The sequence below is a fragment of the Ursus maritimus genome, unplaced genomic scaffold (assembly GCF_017311325.1).
Source record: "Ursus maritimus isolate PB19 unplaced genomic scaffold, ASM1731132v1 scaffold_11, whole genome shotgun sequence".
In the NCBI taxonomy this organism is placed as follows: Eukaryota; Metazoa; Chordata; class Mammalia; order Carnivora; family Ursidae; genus Ursus; species Ursus maritimus.
The window spans coordinates 15805693-15833370 of NW_024423453.1; the positions used below are offsets into that span (position 1 = coordinate 15805693).

Sequence of the window (27678 nt, forward strand, 5' to 3'; positions counted from 1 at the left end):
CGGTCTGGAAAAGTTACACATTATTAAAATTATATTAGTTGTCTCTCCGCTGTTGAAAAATTCTTTTTTTCCCCAGTATATGGAATAATTTTTTAAGAATTTTGCTTTCTTGTGTATTTCTTAAGTAGGATTTGAAAATATCGTTTATGGTGTTCAGGATTAGGTAACTTGGTTTTTGTCATGTCTCAAAGCAAGATAACATCATTTCTATCTGCTGTTAATGATGTGGATTAAAAAAAATAAAAACAAATTTGCTGGTAAGTAAACCTGGTCTAGAGTGTGAGTTGTGATCCTTCTGGATAAAATCCCCCTCTTCTTCTTGTCCCCTTTAATCTTTAGAAGACTCAGAGGTCATAAGGATCATTTAGTTCTAGAAATGGACCATTGAAACTTAGCCGAATAGCCCTATTACTGTAACATTTCACCTGTTGATCCATATACTTATGATAATATACATACTTATCTTGGCATTTAAAAAGACTGGAATGTGGTCTTAAATCTGTGAAATGAACATACTCAATTTTAATAAAAATTACAGAATGTGTATGAAATATTTATAGGTAGGAAATAGCAACAAGAAGGTGGGTAAAGACTATATACCTTGCATATCTTCAAGAAATTTTTAGAAGGCAGCAAAAATTAAGATTCTAGAAATAAGAAAATGGAATTGAAAAGGGATATTTTATGTAAAAGTAAAATATATAACAGAATGTAAAAAAATGGATGGAAAGAAATATTCAGTGCTCACTGGCCTGATGACTGTCCTCTCCTTCTTATCTACCATCTCTTTTCTCTAACGTACAAGTAAAGACTGAAATATCTAAAAAAAAGTTTGTTCCTTAATAAACATAGAATAAAGCCATGCCAATTATGCAAAACTGGACACGATTCCATTAACAATCGCTAGAATCTCATGTGTTTATGAGTTGCCCTTACTGGAAGATGAAACATTTCTCTTTCTTTTGCACTAGAATCTTGGCATCACTGTTTCTAGTGAGTGTTTCAGGAATCCATAGGTGCTTTTAATGTTTATTCCATTCTTTGTATGTTTTAAAAATGAAATTCTTGTTTTCTGATAGTTTAAATTTGTACTTTTTTTTTTTTAAGATTTTATTTATTCATTTGACAGAGAGAGAGACAGCCAGTGAGAGGGAACACAAGCAGGAGGAGTGGGAGAGAAAGAAGCAGGCTCCCAGCGGAAGAGCCTGACGTGGGGCTCTAAATTTGTACTTTTTTAAGGGAATAATATCATGTATACCCATATTTCAGTGTTTATTGTTGACAACTCTAATCAATTATAAAGTGAAGGTTTTTTGTAAACTGACGATTTGATGAAGAATTGATATATACTTAAGTTTCTATTTACGTAAACAAAAGTGCTATAATCTTAAAATATCTGATTTTCCAAAATTGTAGCTCACTATGATAATTAGAGAGTAATTTCACATCCAAGCTTTGTTTATTATTAGGTAGAGAATTTTAGGTGCTTTTCTGTGGAGAGGATTCCAGTTAGTTATATAAGAAGGAAGATATAACCTTGAAGGAAAGTACTTACTTTCTAAGTTGCTGAAGTTGAATTTTTCAGTTGTCATGCATTTTGTCATTCACAAATGAAAAATAATGTAAGGTTATAAATGATGTCAAGGTAGAAAAATCATGATTCTGGCTAACAAGTGGATTATGTAGCATCAGGTATAAGATAGCATTTGGGTTCTTTCAAACTGTATTAATATTCTTGATAAGCTTTTGAACTCTGAACACGTGTTTAGAATGCTAACACTGTTCTCAACCTGTCATTGCTTATTTGTAGCTAGCTTGTCTCTTGGAGTGGGGACAGACATTTGTTTTTCATGTGGTATGTCGGGAGTACGAACTGGAAAGACCTAAATCAGTAATAATATGTCAGCATGGATTTGACCGTCGGTTCTGTGAATCCAAGGTATGTTAACAGATATGTTAGCAGTATTATAAACATTTATGGATTTTTTAAAAATGAAAGATTGAGATATCAGCTTTAAATCAAATACACATAGCCATGAAGTAAACATTATAGTTCAGTTTTCTCAATTAATAAAATTATTTTGCAGATTTTTAGCCAGTTATTATTTTAGTTGCAAGTATCTAACATATGAGGTAATTATTAAAACACAGATTCACAAATAAATGGAGATATTATAAAGATTATATCTTACCGCTTACATATTTACTGTTAACTCTCATGTTTTCTTGTGTTACTAACATTCTTTCGGATATGGCTATATATTTATGTAGAAGATATAGAAACTGAAGCAAGAGGAAGGTTAAATTCCTTACATGACATTGTTTTTAGACCTCCCTGGAACATACCTGTTCTTTTATAATGTGGTTAGTAAAGTTGGCATTTGCCAAGAAAACATGGCAGTTTAAAAAAAATTTTTTATCCTAATTCTATAACAGAGATAACCATTGTTAATTGTTTAGTTTTTCTTTCTAATTTCTTCCCTATATGTGTTTTTCCTTTTTTTTTCTTTTGTACATACTATGTTTATTTGCTATTACATTAGTGTGAATTGGAAACAATTCATCCTACTTTTAATTTTATGTCCAAAATCTCTGCTTATTTACTGACAATAAAGGAAACCGCTATAATTAGTGATAAAATTATTTCTTTCTTGTTATAAACATATCGCCAGGGTCTAGGGAATCCTTAGTTATATGTCAACCAATTAGTTCCTTATGGATAATTCACACACACTTGTAGGTGTCTCCTCCTTCCTTTTTTTTTTTTTTTAAAGATTCAAAGTTTATGTTGTATTAAAATTTTTAAAAATTGAACACTTTTATCACCTTAGAAAATTACTTTGTGTCCCTTTGCAGTCAGCCATTCATGAAGTTCAATCATTGAGGTGCCTCTGTCATTTTAGATCAGGGTTTTTTAGGTCTCTTTTGTGTGGGGGAAATACACAGACATACCTTGTCTTATTGTACTTTTCAGATACTGTGGGGTTTTTTGTTTGTTTTTTAACAAGTTGGAGGTTGTGGCAACGCTGCATCAAACAAATCTATCAGCACCATTTTTCCAACAGCATTTGCTTACTTTATGTCTCTATGTCACATTTGGTAATTCTTGCAATATTTCAAACTTGGTCATTATTATAATTTGTTATAATGATCTATGAATAGTGATTATGACTTGCTGAAAGCTCAGATGATGGTTAGCATTTTTTAGCAATAAAGGCATATACATTTTTCCTAGACATATGCTGTTGCACACTTATAGTATAAAGTGTAAACATAACTTTTATATGCACTGAGAAACTAAAAAATTCATTTTTTCATCTTTAACAGTATTTCTTTATTTTTTATTTAATTTTTATTTTAATTCCAGTGTAGTTGACATATAGTATTATGTTAATTTCAGGTGTACAATGTAATGATTCAAAAATTCCATGTATTACTCTGTGCTTATCAAGTGTACTTTTAATCCCTTTCACCTATTTCACCCATCCCCCAGCCCACTTCCCTATAGTAACCATCTGCTCTCTATAATTAAAGATCTATTTTTTGATTTGTCTCTCTTTTTTCCCTTTGTTCATTTGTTTCTTAAATTCCACATATGAGTGAGATATATGGTATTTGTCTTTCTTTGGCTTATTTTGCATAGCATCATAGTCTCTAGATCCATGAATGTTGTCAGAGATGGCAAGATTTCGTTCTTTTTTATGGCTGAGTAATATTCCATTGTGTATATATGTGTATGTGTGTATACACACACACACACACACACACTACATCTTTATCCATTCACCTATCAAGGGACACTTGGGCTGCTTTCATAATTTGGCTATTGTAAATAATGCTGCAGTAAACATAGAAGTATATATATTCTTTTGAATTAGCGTTTTCATATTCTTTGGGCAAATACCCAGTAGTCCAATTACTGGATCATAGGGTAGTTCTATTTCTAATTTTTTTTCAGCAACCTCCTTACTGTCTTCCACCATGGCCCCACCAGTTTGCATTCCCATCAACAGTACACAAGGGTTCCTTTTTTTCCACATCCTCACCAACACTTCTTGTTTCTTGTGTTTTGGATTTTAGCCAGAAAAAATTCTTTTGACTTGCTTTATTGTGATATTTGGTTTATTGCGGGTGGTCTGGAATGGAACCCGCAATATCTCCATGGTATGCCTATTATTATAGAACACTGAGTATAATGCAAGACACCTGTGTCTAGTCCTGGCTGCGCCACTAATGAACAATTGCATGCTATTGAGCCAATAATTTATACTCAGGGCTGCCATTTCCCCAAGAAGTTCATCGAAGTAGGTGAAGTGTGTTTTCTTCCAACCTAACCATAACCAAATCTGTTTCAGGAATAAAACAATATTAAATTTGTATGGATTGTCCTTAGCTATCATGATAAAATTTATAGTTGCTATATTTGTAAAAACAAGTGTGTGTGTTTGTGTATTATAGAGTACTCATAAGAAAATCTTACAACTTTAAACTCCTGTATAGTTCCTAATAATCCTGTGACACTCTTTACTTACCAGTTTACTTTGACTATTCTTTGTGAGTTTTAGTAACAAGTTATATATTCTATCAATTTAGACTTGCTTCTTTCCCCTTTTGAATGAAAATGGTACATCCTTACTTATGATTAGTTTCTAATCAGGAAGACTTCATTTACTGATAATTTCATTTTTCATTATAAAAAATGAGATTAAATTGGCTTTTTAAAAAAACACGCATGTAACCAAATTTGTATTTAAATCAGCAGACGTTAAGTATCAAAATGGTGAATTGATGGTGAGGAATTAAATGTTCAATTATTTTTCTTTTTAGTTGAGTTGTATTCCTGGGCCTTGTCCAACTTCAGATGATTTGAAATATACTATGACTCGTTTAGCAGTAGATGGAGCAGATATTTATATTGTGGAGCATGGCTGTGCTACAAATCTAAAGGTACACTTTTGTCTGTTTCTTGGCCAGTGTAGTTCTTTTTCCTTTCTACCACACCAAACTTCCATTTCTTTCTTTCTCTTTTTTTTAAGATTTATTTATTTTAGAGAGACCACCGTGAGCCGGGACAGGGGGGAGGGGCAGAGGGAGAGCAGGAGAGAAGCAGACTCCCCGCTGAGCATGGAGCCAGACATGGAGCTCTGTCTCAGGACTCTGAGATCATGACCTGAGCTGAAATCAAGAGTCATTTGCTTAACTGACTGAGCCATCCAGGCGCCCCAAAACCTCCATTTCTTGAGATAGAACACACATTTATAGTTTGCTATCTCACAGAATATTACAGAATTCCAGGAGATGGCTTTCTGTTTTTGGCTCGGCCATGTTGTCTTCTAGTCTGTTTCTTAAGGCATGCTTTCACTACTATTTTACTCTAAGTGAATTATCATTAACTTTGCTTTATGGCAGGGATGTAAACTTGGAGGTTGCTTTTATGGCAGGGATTAAATTGGTAGTGTTCTTAAAAGATTTGATTGTGAATGCCTTTAGGTTTTGTACATTTATATCCTGCCTGGCTCCTGAAAACATTTGTTTGCCACCTGTGCTTTGTGGGTTACTGCTTAAAATTAAGCCTTGTTAAGAGTCTGTGATTTTATTACTTACTACCATCATTTCTTTCCTCCTCCTCTTGTTTTCTTTTCGACTTGTGTTCTTTTCCTTTTATCCTCTTTTTTATTAATTGAATGTCTACTTTTATTCTGTTGCATTTATCTTTTCTATTTCCCTTTTTTCTCTTTTCCCTTCTTCTTTCATGCAATTTGAAATAAATATCTATTCTGTCGTTTAATTTAAGTTGCTTAAGAATACAGAAACTACAGTTTTATTTCCTTTTCTTCATTCTATTTAGATGGGTGCAGTTCGAGTTGCAAACTGTAATCTCCACAATCAGTCGGTTGGGGAAGGAATAAGTGCTGCAATTCAGGATTTTCAAGTGAGACAGTACATTGAACAATTAAATAATTCCAGAGTTGGACTTCAGCCTGCAGTACTACGGAGGGCCTATTGGCTTGAGGCAGGGTCAGCCAACTTAGGACTCATTACTGTTGATATTGCATTAGCTGCTGATCATCATTCTAAACATGAGGCTCAAAGACATTTCTTAGAAACTCATGATGTCAGAACTAAGAGGTAAGTGAAATTTAAGGAAGTTAATAGTCCCAAGTTCAGATGAAAATTACCTTTTATTATAGAAGAAATTCTACTGTTAGGAATAGGAACGTTTTACATAAAGACTAAATATGATTGTGTTAGGTACACCTCCGTGACTGTATAAGAACCTGATATTTAAGTAAATATGTTGTTTATCTCATCTCTGGTAATGGTGTGGTTGATGGAAATAACACTGTTTTTTAATGTGTTTCTAAGCCCATACAATGTGTATTAGCAGTGAAATGAGTTTAAATTACTAGATCCCAAATAACATTTTATGGAGCACTACCCCCTTTCTCTCTCACCAGAGCCTTCTACTTCCATTTCATCATTTCTAGAAAACATCATTGCTATCACCATGTACTCTACAAAACTCTTCCTTTTGTGGGCTCTTACAACTGCAGGGGAAACTAAGGGAATCTAATCCTCAAGAAACGATCATTAAGAAATAATTGTATCTGCCATTTAAAAAGTTGCCAAAGCCTCTTACTGAATCATGTCCTTTTAAAATGCCAGTATACTTTTTCCATCCCCATCTACCCCATTATAAAGTAAATATGAGCTTATTTTAAAAGTAGAGAAAACTATTATGAAATAAAGGAAAATAATTACCATAACCTTACCACACTGAATTTGTCATATTTCTTCCCCATATTTTTAATGTATCTTTCTTATACTTGAAATCATTGTGTATTTATAAATTCTGCATGTTTGTGTTAAACTTAATATCCTAAGCATCTGCCCATATGACTGAAAATTTTATAAAGTTCCTTTCAAACAAATGATAATACACCATCAAAAAGAGATATTTTACTTTATTTAGCCATTGCCCTTATGTATTAAACACGTAGATAAGTGTTTCTAAATTTCTCATTATAAGTAATGGAAGAGGAACATTTTTTGCACAGAAAATCTTTTCCTACATGTTCTTTAAATTCCCTTTAAGTAGTTTCCTTAGAAGGGGGGGGTGTGACTGTGCTAAAAACTGAGCCTTTTGATATGCATTCCCAAATTCCCAGAAACATTATTTCACTTTATATGCCCAATGGCTTTTTAGGAGAGTCTGTGTCTCACTGCATCTTTGCTACCCTTTATGTGTTTTATATAACTGAAAGATGATATTTCTGTTTTATTTTGCATTTCTTTATTTCTGGGATTAATAGTTTTTTTCATGTATTTACTGGTGGTTTTTATTTCCTCATTTGTAATTTGCATATTATTATTCTATGTATATTTATTTATTGGCATATTGGTGTATTTCTTACCAATTCTTAAGAGCTCTATATAGATTACATCCTTTTAGTAGTCCCTGTTGCTAATATTTTACAATTTGTTTCATTTTTAAATTTTTTTTAGTCTTATGTACAGACTTTAATTTTTGTGTATTCAAATATATCAGTTTTTAACCTTTGTAATTTCTTGTACTAAGTGAGAAAATATTTCTTTTGGTAGTAATCACATAGCATCTGTATTTTCTTATTTCTTTTTCTATTCCCTTTTTTTTCTTTACATAAAACTCTTGCTTTTTTGTTTTTTTATGGTTTTTTAGAGAGAGAACGAGAGAGTGCATGCATGTGCACACATGGGGGGGGGCAGGGGCAGAGAATCTTAAGCAGGCTCCATGCTCAGCACAGAGCCCAATGGGGAGCTTGATCTTATGACCCTAAGATCGTGACCTAAGCTGAAATCAAGAGTCGGATGCTTAACCGATTGAGCCACCCAGGTGCCCCACTATCTGGATTTTGTATAGTGTGTTTGTATAAATCCAGCCAAACGTGTAAATAGATTTTTTGCAAATATGTATTCAAATACAGAGGTAAAAATTTGTACCTAATACACATTTATTTTTCCATTTCATCACAAACGTTCAGGTATTTTTATCTGTTAATTTCCCAAAAGAACTATTATTCTAGTTTTTAAAAATTCTGAGTTTTTTTTACTGAGATTACATTAATCTTTTAAGTTACTTTAAGATCCTGACATCTTGTAAATCTGAGTATGGAAGCGGGTGTGTGGAGAATGATGTTTTAAAAAAAACTTTGGTTTCTTTGTTAATTATTGTTCAGGAAGCCAGTTACTATGAACAAAGTGTCTGGGTCCAGTTAATTGGTCAGATGGTAGAACAAGGTGCTAATGAAGTGAAGGAAATGGCACCACATGATTCAAGTTCCAGGTGTTCAAGTAAATCCAAACATTTAGATTGGTTTCAGTGCTCCGTTTTGTTAATAATTGTGAAGAGTGGGATTTTATCCTACTTGCAAGCTAACAAGTTAGCCTGCCACAGTTTCATGGGTGCTGCTGGAAGATTCACCCATCCCCCAGCCCACTTCCCTATAGTAACCATCTGCTCTCTATAATTAAAGATCTATTTTTTGATTTGTCTCTCTTTTTTCCCTTTGTTCATTTGTTTCTTAAATTCCACATATGAGTGAGATATATGGTATTTGTCTTTCTTTGGCTTATTTTGCATAGCATCATAGTCTCTAGATCCATGAATGTTGTCAGAGATGGCAAGATTTCGTTCTTTTTTATGGCTGAGTAATATTCCATTGTGTATATATGTGTCTTTCCTATCAAGGGACACTTGGGCTGCTTTCATAATTTGGCTATTGTAAATAATGCTGCAGTAAACATAGAAGTATATATATTCTTTTGAATTAGCGTTTTCATATTCTTTGGGCAAATACCCAGTAGTCCAATTACTGGATCATAGGGTAGTTCTATTTCTAATTTTTTTTCAGCAACCTCCTTACTGTCTTCCACCATGGCCCCACCAGTTTGCATTCCCATCAACAGTACACAAGGGTTCCTTTTTTTCCACATCCTCACCAACACTTCTTGTTTCTTGTGTTTTGGATTTTAGCCAGAAAAAATTCTTTTGACTTGCTTTATTGTGATATTTGGTTTATTGCGGGTGGTCTGGAATGGAACCCGCAATATCTCCATGGTATGCCTATTATTATAGAACACTGAGTATAATGCAAGACACCTGTGTCTAGTCCTGGCTGCGCCACTAATGAACAATTGCATGCTATTGAGCCAATAATTTATACTCAGGGCTGCCATTTCCCCAAGAAGTTCATCGAAGTAGGTGAAGTGTGTTTTCTTCCAACCTAACCATAACCAAATCTGTTTCAGGAATAAAACAATATTAAATTTGTATGGATTGTCCTTAGCTATCATGATAAAATTTATAGTTGCTATATTTGTAAAAACAAGTGTGTGTGTTTGTGTATTATAGAGTACTCATAAGAAAATCTTACAACTTTAAACTCCTGTATAGTTCCTAATAATCCTGTGACACTCTTTACTTACCAGTTTACTTTGACTATTCTTTGTGAGTTTTAGTAACAAGTTATATATTCTATCAATTTAGACTTGCTTCTTTCCCCTTTTGAATGAAAATGGTACATCCTTACTTATGATTAGTTTCTAATCAGGAAGACTTCATTTACTGATAATTTCATTTTTCATTATAAAAAATGAGATTAAATTGGCTTTTTAAAAAAACACGCATGTAACCAAATTTGTATTTAAATCAGCAGACGTTAAGTATCAAAATGGTGAATTGATGGTGAGGAATTAAATGTTCAATTATTTTTCTTTTTAGTTGAGTTGTATTCCTGGGCCTTGTCCAACTTCAGATGATTTGAAATATACTATGACTCGTTTAGCAGTAGATGGAGCAGATATTTATATTGTGGAGCATGGCTGTGCTACAAATCTAAAGGTACACTTTTGTCTGTTTCTTGGCCAGTGTAGTTCTTTTTCCTTTCTACCACACCAAACTTCCATTTCTTTCTTTCTCTTTTTTTTAAGATTTATTTATTTTAGAGAGACCACCGTGAGCCGGGACAGGGGGGAGGGGCAGAGGGAGAGCAGGAGAGAAGCAGACTCCCCGCTGAGCATGGAGCCAGACATGGAGCTCTGTCTCAGGACTCTGAGATCATGACCTGAGCTGAAATCAAGAGTCATTTGCTTAACTGACTGAGCCATCCAGGCGCCCCAAAACCTCCATTTCTTGAGATAGAACACACATTTATAGTTTGCTATCTCACAGAATATTACAGAATTCCAGGAGATGGCTTTCTGTTTTTGGCTCGGCCATGTTGTCTTCTAGTCTGTTTCTTAAGGCATGCTTTCACTACTATTTTACTCTAAGTGAATTATCATTAACTTTGCTTTATGGCAGGGATGTAAACTTGGAGGTTGCTTTTATGGCAGGGATTAAATTGGTAGTGTTCTTAAAAGATTTGATTGTGAATGCCTTTAGGTTTTGTACATTTATATCCTGCCTGGCTCCTGAAAACATTTGTTTGCCACCTGTGCTTTGTGGGTTACTGCTTAAAATTAAGCCTTGTTAAGAGTCTGTGATTTTATTACTTACTACCATCATTTCTTTCCTCCTCCTCTTGTTTTCTTTTCGACTTGTGTTCTTTTCCTTTTATCCTCTTTTTTATTAATTGAATGTCTACTTTTATTCTGTTGCATTTATCTTTTCTATTTCCCTTTTTTCTCTTTTCCCTTCTTCTTTCATGCAATTTGAAATAAATATCTATTCTGTCGTTTAATTTAAGTTGCTTAAGAATACAGAAACTACAGTTTTATTTCCTTTTCTTCATTCTATTTAGATGGGTGCAGTTCGAGTTGCAAACTGTAATCTCCACAATCAGTCGGTTGGGGAAGGAATAAGTGCTGCAATTCAGGATTTTCAAGTGAGACAGTACATTGAACAATTAAATAATTCCAGAGTTGGACTTCAGCCTGCAGTACTACGGAGGGCCTATTGGCTTGAGGCAGGGTCAGCCAACTTAGGACTCATTACTGTTGATATTGCATTAGCTGCTGATCATCATTCTAAACATGAGGCTCAAAGACATTTCTTAGAAACTCATGATGTCAGAACTAAGAGGTAAGTGAAATTTAAGGAAGTTAATAGTCCCAAGTTCAGATGAAAATTACCTTTTATTATAGAAGAAATTCTACTGTTAGGAATAGGAACGTTTTACATAAAGACTAAATATGATTGTGTTAGGTACACCTCCGTGACTGTATAAGAACCTGATATTTAAGTAAATATGTTGTTTATCTCATCTCTGGTAATGGTGTGGTTGATGGAAATAACACTGTTTTTTAATGTGTTTCTAAGCCCATACAATGTGTATTAGCAGTGAAATGAGTTTAAATTACTAGATCCCAAATAACATTTTATGGAGCACTACCCCCTTTCTCTCTCACCAGAGCCTTCTACTTCCATTTCATCATTTCTAGAAAACATCATTGCTATCACCATGTACTCTACAAAACTCTTCCTTTTGTGGGCTCTTACAACTGCAGGGGAAACTAAGGGAATCTAATCCTCAAGAAACGATCATTAAGAAATAATTGTATCTGCCATTTAAAAAGTTGCCAAAGCCTCTTACTGAATCATGTCCTTTTAAAATGCCAGTATACTTTTTCCATCCCCATCTACCCCATTATAAAGTAAATATGAGCTTATTTTAAAAGTAGAGAAAACTATTATGAAATAAAGGAAAATAATTACCATAACCTTACCACACTGAATTTGTCATATTTCTTCCCCATATTTTTAATGTATCTTTCTTATACTTGAAATCATTGTGTATTTATAAATTCTGCATGTTTGTGTTAAACTTAATATCCTAAGCATCTGCCCATATGACTGAAAATTTTATAAAGTTCCTTTCAAACAAATGATAATACACCATCAAAAAGAGATATTTTACTTTATTTAGCCATTGCCCTTATGTATTAAACACGTAGATAAGTGTTTCTAAATTTCTCATTATAAGTAATGGAAGAGGAACATTTTTTGCACAGAAAATCTTTTCCTACATGTTCTTTAAATTCCCTTTAAGTAGTTTCCTTAGAAGGGGGGGGTGTGACTGTGCTAAAAACTGAGCCTTTTGATATGCATTCCCAAATTCCCAGAAACATTATTTCACTTTATATGCCCAATGGCTTTTTAGGAGAGTCTGTGTCTCACTGCATCTTTGCTACCCTTTATGTGTTTTATATAACTGAAAGATGATATTTCTGTTTTATTTTGCATTTCTTTATTTCTGGGATTAATAGTTTTTTTCATGTATTTACTGGTGGTTTTTATTTCCTCATTTGTAATTTGCATATTATTATTCTATGTATATTTATTTATTGGCATATTGGTGTATTTCTTACCAATTCTTAAGAGCTCTATATAGATTACATCCTTTTAGTAGTCCCTGTTGCTAATATTTTACAATTTGTTTCATTTTTAAATTTTTTTTAGTCTTATGTACAGACTTTAATTTTTGTGTATTCAAATATATCAGTTTTTAACCTTTGTAATTTCTTGTACTAAGTGAGAAAATATTTCTTTTGGTAGTAATCACATAGCATCTGTATTTTCTTATTTCTTTTTCTATTCCCTTTTTTTTCTTTACATAAAACTCTTGCTTTTTTGTTTTTTTATGGTTTTTTAGAGAGAGAACGAGAGAGTGCATGCATGTGCACACATGGGGGGGGGCAGGGGCAGAGAATCTTAAGCAGGCTCCATGCTCAGCACAGAGCCCAATGGGGAGCTTGATCTTATGACCCTAAGATCGTGACCTAAGCTGAAATCAAGAGTCGGATGCTTAACCGATTGAGCCACCCAGGTGCCCCACTATCTGGATTTTGTATAGTGTGTTTGTATAAATCCAGCCAAACGTGTAAATAGATTTTTTGCAAATATGTATTCAAATACAGAGGTAAAAATTTGTACCTAATACACATTTATTTTTCCATTTCATCACAAACGTTCAGGTATTTTTATCTGTTAATTTCCCAAAAGAACTATTATTCTAGTTTTTAAAAATTCTGAGTTTTTTTTACTGAGATTACATTAATCTTTTAAGTTACTTTAAGATCCTGACATCTTGTAAATCTGAGTATGGAAGCGGGTGTGTGGAGAATGATGTTTTAAAAAAAACTTTGGTTTCTTTGTTAATTATTGTTCAGGAAGCCAGTTACTATGAACAAAGTGTCTGGGTCCAGTTAATTGGTCAGATGGTAGAACAAGGTGCTAATGAAGTGAAGGAAATGGCACCACATGATTCAAGTTCCAGGTGTTCAAGTAAATCCAAACATTTAGATTGGTTTCAGTGCTCCGTTTTGTTAATAATTGTGAAGAGTGGGATTTTATCCTACTTGCAAGCTAACAAGTTAGCCTGCCACAGTTTCATGGGTGCTGCTGGAAGACACAAGACTCCAATAAAGACAAGGGACTTTATTACAACAAAAGCACAAACCAGAGTCATATGTGTTTGTATTGGTTCCCTGTGCCCTCCAAGTAGGGTTGCCAGATGCAATATAGGATGCCTAGTTAAATTTAAATTTCAGATAAACAACAAATAACTTTCTAGTATAGGTGTGTCATATTGTCCCATACATTGCATAGGACAAACTTATTTTTATTTGCTATATCTGGTACCCCTATTCATGAATCCTTTGGAGGTGACACAAAAAGTCCACGAAGGGATGTCTACGCACAGTGGGATGCATTATAGAAGAGGAATATTGAACTTAAGGATCCTACCACTTTTAGAGTAAGTGGAAGCAAACCTACGCTTTTCCAGGGTGAGACATTACCTCGTCTCTTTAGGTTGTTTACTGCCAATACAATCCCAAGCAGTGGCCTGGTCAGGACTTTGCATTCTTGGCACACCCAGCAAGAACAGGTAGGGATGTTTAGGGCATATTGGGAATTGCCTCTCCCAATGTGGGAACTCATTGACCTTTAGCTTTGGTTGCCTTTGTGCATATTTGATTCCCAGGAGTTTATATATATATAACTGGAAAAGTTACTGGACACACAGGTCATTAGTTTCTTTAGATTAGTGTTTTTGAAAAGTATGGTTCCCAAACCACCACCACCAGTGGTGAGTTTTTTTCCACCCTCCTTGGAACTTGTTAGAAATTTACATAGTCAGGTCTTACTAGACCTCAGTCAGAAGCTCTGGGGGTGCAGCCCTGCTCTCCATAGTGTAATAAGCCCTCTAGGTGATTCTAATGCAAGCTAAAGTTGAGAACTAGTGCATTGGATTGTAATGAAGGTAGGGAAGGGAGCTTACATTTGTTGTACAACTTCTATATTCTAGATTTTATATCAGGTGCTTTACATTTAATCTTCAAAACAGTCTTAGTAGGTTTATCAGAGCACTTTTACAGTTGAGGAAACTGAAGCTCAGAAATGTTAACTAACTTGACCAGGGTCCTAGAGTTATTAAGTGGCACAGCTGGAATTTGAACCCATGTCTAGATGAATGCAAGCCCATGCATTTTACTAAGCTTTTTGCTACACAAATGAGCTAAAAAAGCGTGTGGAATGTACAAGGTCTTTTATTTTGATCGCGCTTACAATAGTTTGCTGAGTGACTGAATCTGAATACTTTAAAATAGAGAAGTGATTTGAATTTGATAACATTTAACTGAAATAATATGTCAGATTCTCACTAATCCTAAGGTTTTCTCACATATTTTTCCTTTTGTTCTCTAGACTGATGTTTCACTTCTGCCTTGATACATTTCATCTCATCTTTCACATCTCAAATATTACTTTTTGAAAGATTCCTTCTGTTTCCCTTGTCACAACACCTTGATTTTTTTCTTTTGTTTTGTTTTGTTTTTACATCATAGCACTCTGTATAATCTATCATTAGATATTTTGTTTGTGGCTTGTCTTTGCCTCTGTACTCTGAACTTCATATGGATAAGACTATGTCTGTTGGTTTCACCTAGCACAATAATAGGCACATATAAATATATGTAAGAAATATAAATGAGTGAATGTAAAATGAAAATGATAATACCTGTTCTGTTTTCCTTGGGGGCCCTAAGGATCCAATGAGATAATGCATGTAAAAATACTTAGAAAAACATACTATTAATAGAAGGTGATTTTATTATTTAAGGTTAAAAAAAGAGGAATAAAGACATATCTCCCATATTTGTATTATATAATATTTTTTTAAGAAAGTAGGAGAGTAAATATATACTGACAGGCTTTTGTGTGGATCATTCACAGAACCTAAAGAATTTTACACACATTTTCTCCCATTGTCCTAATTCTTAATACTTCGTTCAGAGTCCTTATTACAAAATTATTACAGTTTTTTCCTCTAATATATATAGAATGCATTATTTTCGTTTTATTGAGAAATAAATTTCTTATTCGCGCCACATTTATAGTATTTTGGTGCATTTGCCATATGAAATAGGCTCTCAAATGCTAACGGTGATAAATTATCTATTTAGTATCTGTACCAATAGTTTTATCCATTTTTTACATTAATGTTTAAAATTTTTAGTCCTTTTGAGAATGTTTATTACTGTTTTTAAATCGGATTTAAATGCCTGATCTTTATATTTGCTGCTTTTTAGTTCTTTTTTTTTTATGTATGCTGTATCTCTCTCTCTATTCCTACTTATTTTCATCTCACCATGGTGAGACTATTTTTTTTTAAGAAACACAAAATGGTTAGACATTCCACAGTAAAATAAGCTTTTGTGTTTACGTTGTCTTTTAAAAATATTAACAATTAACTTATTTTTAATTAATTACCTGCCAAAAAGTTTATTTCCTAATGAGTTTTTGTTATGTTGTTGCTTTTGTTTTGTTTTGGGTTCTGTTTAGGTTGTGGTTTTTGTGGCCAGATGATACCCTGAAGAATAAGAGGTGTAGGAACAAGTGTGGTTGTCTCGGTGGCTGCAGATTCTTTGGTGGCACAGTAACTGGCCTAGATTTCTTCAAACTTGAAGAGTTGACACCTTCCAGTAGTTCTGCATTTTCAAGCACGAGTGCAGAGTCTGATATGTATTATGGACAGTCTCTGCTCCAGCCTGGAGAATGGATTATTACTAAAGAAATTCCCAAAATTGTAGATGGTAATGTGTTATTTTGTTACTTGTACTAATCTTTTTTGTCTTTATTCTTATGCCATTGTGAGAGAAGTTCAGTGTTAACTTTGTTCAACTCAATTTTTTGAGCGGACTCATAGGTAGGATTCAGTATAATCTTCCTTTGTTTTGCAGGTGATTTAACTAAAGCCAGAGAAGACTAGTGAGTTTTTTACAGTTACACAAGGCAAAAGCAGGTCTATCCTTCAGATCTATTGACATTGGTGATTTTCCTAGCCAAGCTTATTCTGAGATTTCTTTATATATCTTTATTTTCCTAGACCTCAGCTTCCAGAGATTTACTTAAGAATAGCTATGCTTCAAGGTAACAGTTGTTTTACCAGTTTACTTTTATAGGAAAACTTATCAATAGTAATATTTATACTGTTGGCCCTCGTATTACCAACTATTTTGCAGGATATTCTTATCACTAAAATTGAACATTCAAGAAGAGAAATGTTACCTTTCCTTAGACCCTGTAGGATAACTTTGCTATACACAAGTGTGGTATGAGCAGTAAATGGTGGCTTTAAGTATACTAGATTTAGATTTTCTAGTGTCTTTTCTCTGAAGATTCAGAAGTGTATTTTCCTTTGGGTTTTTTAGTTGTATGGTCCTACAATTAAGTGCAGCATTTACTGCTGAAGTTGTCATGCTGTCAAGAAGTGAAATGTGGAAAAGTCTTGATATTTTACTAATGTTAGCCTTTTTCCCTTGATCTATTCGAAAACATTAATAACACTGCCTTTTGTCCATAGACAAAAAGGGAGGAAAGAAGAAGTTTTAACTTTAAAAGTTCATTGATTTCCCATGTGTAAGGAGCTCTTAGAAGAAAGAGCTGGACTACATATACCAAATTCTTGCTTTAATGATTTTTCACTAAATATTAATACATAAGTATGTAAATCTTATTTAAGGTTGTTTGACTTCAGCAGTTTTGCCTAGAATAAGAGCAGATTATCCTATAAAATCTGCAAACATCAAAAGTTCTTGAGTTTTAAAGGATAGGAAAGATGCTAAATAAAATTGATCATTTTTCTTACAATATTACGCTTACATTTGAATAAGTTTATTTTTAAAGGTTTTCACAGGCATTTTCTCATTTAATCTTTAAGCTACCATGTGAGTTCTATATTTTCCTTGTTTATAGTGAAGAAAGTGAGGCTCATCACTGAGATGGAGTTGCACAAAATCAGATGGCTAAGCAGAAGCTAGAGTCAGGGCCATCAGAGCCACTTCAGTGTTCTTTCTACTGTACTACAGCTGGCACTAATTATAAACACTGCTCGATTTTCTGATCTGCAGATCAAAGTTTAACCATCACAAAGGGAAGGAAGAAAATCTACAGGGAATTTACACATGGTGTAAAAGAGGGAAGAGAGCAAATTCTCTAACTGAACAAAGCAAAGCTCTTTATAACTCTTATAATATATAATAGAGATTGTATCTTGTATTGATTCTTTCAGGAGTGAGCTGTAATTCCCAAATCACTATGAGTTTGCTATAGAATTAACCCCTATATAAGTATCTGACTTCTGATTGTTGAGGTTTCTAGGAGCCAAGTATAGTTACACAGCGTTAGAATAGAATCAAGGAGAGCACATGGTAGAACACAGGATTTCCTTGGAAGGTCAGTGACTACTGGTTTCCTACCACTTAGATGTGAATGAAACCCATTTTTCTTCTGACATTTATTGTTCTGATTTTTCCATTTGTAGTAATAGAAGCGAATAATATTACTTATATTGTAAGTTCTTAAGTCTTCTTACCACTTAAATTCCATCTAGAACTGCAATCTGCTCGGAGAGGTGTTTTCTCCTACTAACAGGTTCCTCTTTCTTGGGTAACACAGTGATGTCTGGAGGAGAATAGAAACTGAGCAGGAGTTTTGTTTGTTTGTTTGTTTGTTCTTTTAAATCTAAGCAATTTAAGACTGTCATTTTCCTCACCCCCAATTTATATAACATGTCATAGGGCTCTTATAAAAGGCTAAGGTAATGTTCCACGTTGAAGAATATATGACAACTGAATGCAATAATATATGATCCTAGATTGAATCTTGTACTGGAAGGGGCACAGGTGCTTTAAAGGACATTATTGGGTCAATTGAGGAAATTGGAAAGCACATGGTAGATTGGATAACAGTTTTGTATAAATACTAAATTTACCAGGTCGATAATTATATAGTGATTATATATTATTCTTCAGAAATAAACACTTAATGATCTAGGATAAAAGGTCACTATGTCTGCAAATTACTCTCAATTCAAAAAATAATATGTATATATTATACATATTAGAGCAAATGTGGCAAAATGTTTAAAATAGGTAATTCTAAGTAAAAGATATATGGTGGCTTTGTATTATTCTTTAAAGTTTTCTGTAAGTTTGAAAATTTTGAAATGAAGTTTAAAAAAATAAGAAAAAATTCCCTGTCTATGGACTCTGGATTCATACGTAATGTAGATATCTTTCTATAGTGTTTGGCATATTGCTATGTGAAATTGGATATTTGTGCTTTTAGAAAATGATTATATTTATAAAAATAGGGAATTGGATTAAGTGCTCTTATTTTTGATAAATTGCTTTTGAAATTATTATGTTCATGTAACCTACTTTTTTGTTTGTTTATTCAGGTAATGCGAATGGCATGAAGAGGAAAGAATGGGAAAACAAATCAGTGGGAATAGAAGTAGAAAGAAAAACTCAGCACCTTAGTCTTCAAGTACCATTACGATCTCATAGCTCATCCTCTTCCTCAGAAGAGAACAGTAGTTCTAGTGCGGCACAGCCTTTATTGGCCGGAGAGAAGGAAAGTCCCTCTTCTGTTGCTGATGACCATTTGGTACAAAAAGAATTCTTGCATAGTGCAAAACGAGATGATGGCCAAGTAAGGTCAGTATTCAATTACATTTAGAAACTAGATTAGATTAGAAATTATAATAAGATTATAATTACTTAAAATTTTGGTAAAAAAACCTTTTTCCTCTCAACTCACCCACTATAGAAAATTCTTTTCTCCTCCTGAACATATTTTTAAATGTCCATTTGCTGTTGTCTTGCTAATTACAAAATTAACACATATATATTCGTTCCAGAAATAAGAAAATACAGAAAAATATAGTGAAAATAAATATTTCTTGCCATCCCACAGATACGAAAATTTTAGATTTTCCTCCAACCTCCTTGGCTGTTCCTTCTTATTCCTTATTTCCATGCCCTCCATTTTCTTCCCTCCATTTCTTCTTTTTCCTTTTTTTTTTTTTTAATGATTTTTTATTATATTATGTTAGTCACCATACAGTACATCCCCAGTTTCCGATGTAAGGCTCGATGATTCATTAGTTGTGTATAACACCCAGTGCACCATGCAATACGTGCCCTCCTTACTACCCATCACCAGCCTATCCCATTCCCCCCCCCCCCTCCCCTCTGAGGCCCTCAGTTTGTTTCTCATAGTCCATAGTCTCTCATGTTTCATTCCCCCTTCTGATTACCCCCCCTTTCTTTATCCCTTTCTTCCCCTACTGATCATCCTAGTTCTTACGTTCCATAGATGAGAGAAATCATATGATAGCTGTCTTTCTCTGCTTGACTTATTTCACTTAGCATTATCTCCTCCAGTGCCGTCCATGTTGCAGCAAATGTTGAGAACTCGTTCTTTCTGATAGCTGAGTAATATTCCATTGTATATATGGACCACAACTTCTTAATCCAGTCATCTGTTGAAGGGCATCTCGGCTCCTTCCATGATTTAGCTATTGTGGACAATGCTGCTATGAACATTGGGGTGCATATGGCCCTTTTCTTCACTACGTCTGTATCTTTGGGGTCCATTTCTTCTTTTTCTTCCTCTTACAGCCTGCTATTTGTTAGATGTTCTGGATGCTCAGGACTCTGTTCTGTACCTTTATCCCCACTTACTCTCTACTGTTTCCCTAGACAATCTCAATAACTGTTTGGCTTCAATTATGATCTGTAGGCAACATCTTTTAAATGTAAAACTCTAGCCAAAACTTTCATCCCTATAGGCAGCTACCTTTTTGATATTTCTACTTGTATGTTTCATGGAGACCTCAAACTCAGCCTATAAATAGTGACCTTGTACCTCTCATGCTCAACTTGTTCTGCTTCAGTAAATGGCACTAGCATCAGTTGCTGAAGGTCATGATAGTGGGGCTATCTATAACTTCTTCCTCTCCTTCAATCCCTCTCATTTGATCAATGCCCTGGTATATTTTGTTGGACAAACTTTTAAAGGATATAAAAAAAAAAGTTATAAATACATTAGTGTCCACAAATTATGGACAGAAGATTATACTTTGGGTTTCAGTTTTTATTATGTTGTAAACTTCCTTAATTTTTTTTGGAACTACATGGGGTATGAACACATATTGTGCAGTTTTGTTACTTTGTTTAGATATTTCATTGTAAAATTTAGATTTTTCCTTTGTGAAATAAATGATTAAAACTATAAAGATTTTATAAGTACTTCTATTTATGCTTAAATTATACGGTGTACAGTAAATGGTAATAACTTTGCTTTCCATTTTAGTATTCCCACAGAAATTTCAGGAAACAGCCCCGTGTCTCCTAATACTCAGGAAAAGTCAGTAGGTCAATCTCCTTTGAGATCTCCCTTGAAACGACAAGCCTCTGTATGTTCTACTCGACTTGGGAGTACCAAGAGCCTTACTGCTGCTTTTTATGGAGACAAGCAGCCTGTTACAGTTGGAGTCCAGTTTAGTAGTGATGTCTCCCGAAGTGATGAGAATGTATTAGACTCACCAAAGCAGAGAAGAAGTTTTGGTTCATTCCCATACACACCATCAGCAGACTCCAATTCATTTCATCAATATCGGTCAATGGATTCCAGCATGTCAATGGCTGATAGTGAAGCCTACTTTTCTGCAGCTGAAGAATTTGAGCCCATTAGCAGTGATGAAGGTCCTGGAACTTATCCAGGTAGAAAAAAGAAGAAAAAGCAAGCACAGCAGATTGACTACAGTAGGGGTTCCATATATCACAGTGTGGAGGGACCACTTACTGGCCATGGAGAAAGCATTCAGGATCCCCGAACTCTGCCATTCAAAACTCATCCTTCCCAGGCTTCATTCGTTTCTGCATTAGGTGGAGAAGATGACGTTATAGAACATCCATATGTTGTAGAGGTTGAGAAAACAGTAGAGAGTGAACAGATTACTTCTCAACAACCTGTGATGAATTGTTATCAGACTTACCTTACTCAGTTCCAGGTAATTAATTGGTCAGTGAAGCACCCTACTAACAAAAGAACCTCTAAGTCCTCATTGCATCGTCCCCTGGATCTGGATACTCCAACCAGTGAAGAAAGTTCATCATCATTTGAACAGCTTTCTGTTCCAACTTTTAAGGTATAAACCAAATCATTAGTTTCCACTGACATGTTTACTTAGATAAATCCATTTTTAAGATGTTTCCAAAATTATTCTCTCAGTCATTTTAACTACCTCTGAAAGAAAGAATTTCTGAAGTTATACCTTCTTGTGTGACAATAAATCTCAGGGTTATTAATGAGTATTATATTTAAACATCTCAAATTGAGGAATAGTTTCAGACTTGAGTGTCACAGTGTTAATCAATTAACATATAGTCTCTGTCTACATTATGCTCTAAGATTAAGGTCCAGTCTCTGAATTCAAATTTTTGTGTGTCTTAAAAATAAAATTTTGAAATTGTTTTTAGTAGCTGGTGTTCTTTCTTCTTAATCTGTAACTGCTACTGTGCAAATCCAATTTCATGCACTTGACATTTGAGATCTTATAATTTAGCAGGAATTGGTTATTGTCCATTTCTGTAATGAATTCTGTAAATAGCTTTTTAAAGGAAAACTGAAAATACATCAAAATAAATTTAGTGATAATAGCCTAAATACGAAAGCTATTTTTATAAAATTATACATTTATAAGAGAATTTTTTATGATTTTAAAGAACAAAATTAAGCAGGTAAAATCTTATGGAACTGAATAACTGTGTGTGGGAATCTTATATGGTATATCCTTACTTAAACATACACACTTATTTAAAGTGTCTTAAATGTTAATTTATTCATTCTTAATTCAGATATTTATTATATACTATTGTGTGCCAGGCATTTGATATACAGTGATGAGGAAAACGGACATAGGATTTAGAGTTTAGGTGTGGGAGACAGACAGTTAATAGGTAAAACAGATAAGTATATGATTACAAGTTGAGAAGAGTCTTAGGAAGATAATCCAAAGATGCTAGGATAGAGAATAATGAGGGGTGGAGCTACCTATTTGTATTGATAAGAAAGGTCTATCTGAGGAGGTAATATTTAAACTGAAACTTAAAGTATGAGAAGAAATTGATGATGGGAAGACCTAGGTACAAGCAGGAGCCTTGCTAAAATTCTAAGGTGGGAAAGAAGTCAGTGCACATAAGTAAGTTAGCAGGGAGACTGCTCATTTTGAGGCTAGAGACCTAAATAAGGGCCAGATCATTAAGGACTTACAGACCATGGTATCAATAGTTAAAATTTCGTTGAAATTTCATTAGGAAACTTGTGAGAGCTTTAAGGAAATGTGATCTCATGTACTTTGGCTACCGAGTAGAATTGAGCTGTCATGACCTGAGCTGAAACCAGAGTTGGGCACTCAACTAATTGAGCCACCCAGGCACCTCTATCTTTTGAGTATTTTTATTGTACATATCAAAGTCATATTAACAAGGTAATCTGGATATTCACAAATACCAGTTGATAGCATAAAATTAGAGAACAAATAACATTAAGATTCTAGACTGTAATGTTTTATATTATTTTAGGTTATCAAACAGGGGCTCACAGCTAATTCTTTACTAGACAGAGGAATGCAACTTTCAGGATCAACTTCAAAGTAAGTAGAAGTTACATACTTTTTTTTTTTAATGTTATGTTAGTCACCATACAACACATCATTAGTTTTTGATACACTTTTGAAATTTAAAGTCAGTCTTTCTTGATTATTAGGTATGTAGAGTTTATTCTGAGAAATAACCATTCTTTACTTGACTATAAACTTTATTATTTATTTATTTAAAAATTTTCCCTTCTAATTTAATTCTTTGACCCATGGCTTATTTAGAAATGCAGTATTTAATTTCCCCATATTTGAGAATTTTAAAAGTTATCATTTGTTTCTAATTTATAATTTCATTTTGTAATCACATAGTATGTTCTTTATGATTTTGATCTTTACATTTGTTGAGACTTGTTTTGTACCCCAGCTTGTAGTTGGTATTGGTGAGTGTTCCACGAGCAGGAGAAAGGAAAGTGTTTCCTGCAGTTGTTGGATGGAATAGTGTTCTACACATGGCAGAGTTGGTGGGTGGTGTTATCAAATCTCCCCTAAGCTTACTGGTTTGTTGTTCACCATTTCTATCAGTTGCTGGGAAAGTAGTTAAGTTTAATTGAAGTTGTTAATTTATCTATTTCTGGCTTCAGTTCTATCAGGTTTTTAAAAATTTTTTTAAAAAGATTTTTAAATTTGTTCATTAGAGAGAGAAAGAGCATGAGCAGGGTGGAGGGTCAGAGGGAGAGGGAGAAGCAGACTCCCCACTGAACAGGGAACCAATGTGGGGCTCGATCCCAGGACCCAGGGATCAGGGACTTGAGCTGAAGGCAGATGCTTAACCAACTGAGCCACCCAGGTGCCCCTATCAGTTTTTCTTAACATATTTTGAAACTCTTAGTGGTTTTTACACAATGTTGTGTCTGCTTATATCCTTTTATCATTACTCAGATTTGCTCTTTAGCTCATGTCGTAATTCTTTTACGTCCACTTTGATATCTAGCCACTTCAGCTTCCTTAGGCTTAGTGATACATATGTATTCATGGAGTATCTTTTTCCATTATTATTTATTATTTTTACTTTCAACCTGTCTATAATATTTACACTTTAAATGCATTTCTTATAAACAGTAACTAGTTGGCTTTGCATTTTATTTCACTTTTTTTTCTTACAGCTTCTCATTTTTATTTATTCATTCTTAACAAATAACATTTCTTTTTTTTTTTTTTTAAGATTTTTAAAATTTGTTTATTTGACAGAGAGAGAGACAGCCAGAGAGAGAGGGAACACAAGCAGGGGGAGTGGGAGAGGAAGAAGCAGGCTCCCAGCAGAGGAGGCTGATGTGGGGCTCGATCCTAGGACTCTGGGATCACGCCCTGAGCCGAAGACAGACGCTTAATGACTGAGCCACCCAGGCGCCCCAACAAATAATATTTCATTGGCCCTCGTGTGGCAAGAATTGTCTAGGGCCTTGGGAAAATGAAAGAAAAATAAGATTAGTTCTGGAACACTTTTTTTTTTTAAAGATTTTATTTATTTATTTGACAGTGCGGGAGCACACAAGCAGGGGGTGCGGCTGGCAGAGGGAGAGGGAGAAACAGGCTCTGCACCGAGCAGGGAGCTTGATACGGGCCTCAGTCCCTGGGATCATGACCTGAGCCAAGGGCAGACGCTCAACCCACTGAGCCACCCAAGTACCCTGGAACATCTTTAAAAAATGAAATAATTACCATAAATAATTCAACTCTGTTGTCTGTCATGGTTTTGCCAACATTCATAAGCAGCCACTAGCATTTCTGTTGGACATAACGTGCAAACCATAGCTTGGCATATTGAAATTGGGAACTAACATGAATCCAGTATTGTAGTTTTCATATTTTGGAAAAGCCCCATCAAGTAAATATATCAACTTTTTTTTTCTTACTTTTTTCTTTTCTTACTTTCCTTACTTGTATTAACCATCTTCGATCAGCTTGCATTTTTGCAACTCATTTGTCTCTGCAAAGGATTTGGGACATAAAATATCTAGTCTGATTTCATGAAAATTTTAGCTGAAATAAATGTTTGGTCATTCATCTCAAGGAAACTCTAACTTCTGGTCTTCTTCATGGTCTTTTTAATATGGATTTTGCTTATTCAATTTTATAGTACACCATATACTCCTCTGGAAAAGAAAACTGTTGATAACACAGATGATGAAACATTGACAGAAGAGTGGACCCTGGATCAGCCAGTCTCTCAGACCAGGACCACAGCCATAGTTGAAGTAAAAGGGACTGTTGATATTGTTCTGACTCCCCTGGTGGCTGAAGCGTTAGACAGGTATTAATTTTGTTGAAAAATATGGTTTGTAACTACGATTTTATAAAATGATTCAGTATATGTGATATGATTAGTGTATGTGATATGTGTTCATGAAGAAGAAGGTTGATGATGGCTCTTTTGGTTGAACAAAGATGAAAGTATGTTTAAAAAGGCCTGTTATCATTTGTTACTTTTTCAGGATAAATAATTGCAATATTATAATAATTATATTGCATTATATTTTCCATTTTTTGCTTTGGGCTGATGAGCATAAAATGATCAAATACCCAGGAACTAATTATTATTTTTGATATTCTTACTACTACTTAATGAAGGAATAAAGGGGAAATAATAGATTTTTCTGTCCTGCAAGGGAGACAAAACTACCATGAATGAAATCTAGAATGGAACATAACCGAACAGTTTAGATAAACTAAGCCATAGTATTAAGTGATACTGAAGTTTTTCATTTACTGTTTTTCTTCCCTCAGGTATATTGAAGCAATGGTTCATTGTGCTAGTACTCGCCATCCAGCTGCAATTGTAGATGATCTCCATGCCAAAGTTCTCAGGGAGGCTGTCCAAAATAGCAAGACTACCTTCTCAGAAAATGTAAGAACTTTTTATTCAATGAGTTTAGCAAATTGAGTACTCTTCATGTATACATGATATCTGAACTTGAAAAAATACTGAGGTATTAAAATTTTATTAGCCATTTAAATTGGAATACATGGACATTTCTAAATAGTCTTTATATGTTATTGGCTCCTTAAGAGATACCATGTATAACTATACTATGGATTAAATAGCAATAAAATATTTATTAAATTTATAGCTTTATTTTTTTTCTTTTATTTCATAAGTTGCTTAATTGTAAGCATTTCCTAAAGAGCTTTGGTCCTAAATGAATGAGCATTCTTCAGGCTGGTACATTCATTTTCTAAGAAAGCAAAGCTGCATATTATTTTGACTTTTCTCTGTGATTAGATAATTTGTATCTTAATATTTTTGAGATTATTTTTGTTCATCTCAATGAATCAAGTCACCATCTCCTGGTGTGTGATAGTCTACTTATGCTGTAGTTCTAGCTATGGAGCCGGTTTCTTAGCAATCATACCCTGGTGCTCTTCTGGTGATTCTCCATTTGACTTTGAAATTTATCTGGGTCATGTTTGGGCTAGAGACCAGAGGCAAGGTAAAGTTAGGCTGACTATTTTTAATGATCCAACTATTCAAAACATTGGCATTTCATGTGATATAGCTAGCCAAGGTAGATGAGTACACATCAAAAGAAGTTTGAAAATATTCCCAGTCAACAAGGAGCCAATTATCAAATCCAAAATATGCCGTCAAATAAATATATTTTAGTGATTCTAAAATAATACCTATTGCCATTTTTTTCTGTTTCTCTATAGACTGGTTTCACTTTATTTTATATCACTTCTCTCAGCCCTGAATTTTTCCTAGCTTTTCAAGGTTTGGACTTGAAGAGTCTGGGTGCTAAACTGGATGGCAGCAGGCATATAGATGGGCATAAGGGAGCACAGTGAATAAGCAAGTTGCTGTTGGATGATGTGGAAATTATGAAAGTTCTGTGAAATAACAATTCAGCTTTAATCTCTTCAGCTATCTTCCAAACAAGATGTCAGAGGAACAAAAACTGAACATGCTACCATAGGAACGACTAACCAAGGACAAGCACAGACAAATCTTGTAATGAAGCAGGATAATGTAACAATTAAAGGTCTTCAGGCTAATGTTAGCATACCAAAGGTAACAATTTAATATTTTAAAAAGTTTTCTTGACAGAGGAGAACATTTTGGGGGTTTTTATCCTTTGTATTTACTAAACTGAATGGAGGTAGAATAGATTATAATATCAAAAGTATAAATCTTATTCCTTTGATGATCTAATGTAAAAAGTAATATAAATAGTATATATAAGTAGAATATTAGGTAGTATTTAGTAAAATATTCCACATCCATCCGGTAACAATTGAATTACGATTACTTTATGAGTCTATGTTTATAAGCTTTATCTTTATTACTCTTAGACACTTAGATATACCATTCCTAACAGTAGTTTTTCATTTTCCTGTATATCTTATGTTTAAGTGATAATATTTCACTTTTTATCTCTGAAATTTATGATGTTTTGTGTGTTAGGTAAACTTATGTTTGTTACAAGCCTCAGTGGAAGAATCTCCAAGTACAGCTCCTAGTAAAAGCGTGACTCATGTGTCTCTAGTCGCATTGTGTTTTGACAGAATTGCTACGCAAGTTCGTATGAACAGGTAAGAAGGATTTTATTAATTTGAACCATAATTTTCTTGTTGGATGTAAAAGCAAGCCATAACCATTTAAATACATTTCTGAAAATTCTAATGTTAAAACTCAAAATTGGTATTGGAATTTCAAATATCGCTATAGAATATTAACAAAGTAGGTTTTTAA

The 27678-nt window shown here is 34.0% G+C and overlaps 1 protein-coding gene across 1 annotated transcript in view; it reads left to right on the forward strand.

Annotated features, from left to right (window-relative positions):
• The window catches only part of KIAA1109 (KIAA1109 ortholog), a 198170-nt gene that overhangs the window by 72675 nt on the left and 97817 nt on the right, over positions 1-27678 (forward strand). The window contains exons 24-34 of the mRNA XM_040626286.1: positions 1811-1939; positions 4828-4947; positions 5849-6129; positions 15824-16074; positions 18723-18981; positions 20642-21479; positions 22915-22985; positions 25069-25242; positions 25716-25836; positions 26851-26997; positions 27391-27518. Of these exons, the coding sequence (XP_040482220.1) occupies positions 1811-1939; positions 4828-4947; positions 5849-6129; positions 15824-16074; positions 18723-18981; positions 20642-21479; positions 22915-22985; positions 25069-25242; positions 25716-25836; positions 26851-26997; positions 27391-27518 (2519 nt within the window). The remainder of the gene's footprint in view (positions 1-1810; positions 1940-4827; positions 4948-5848; positions 6130-15823; positions 16075-18722; positions 18982-20641; positions 21480-22914; positions 22986-25068; positions 25243-25715; positions 25837-26850; positions 26998-27390; positions 27519-27678) is intronic.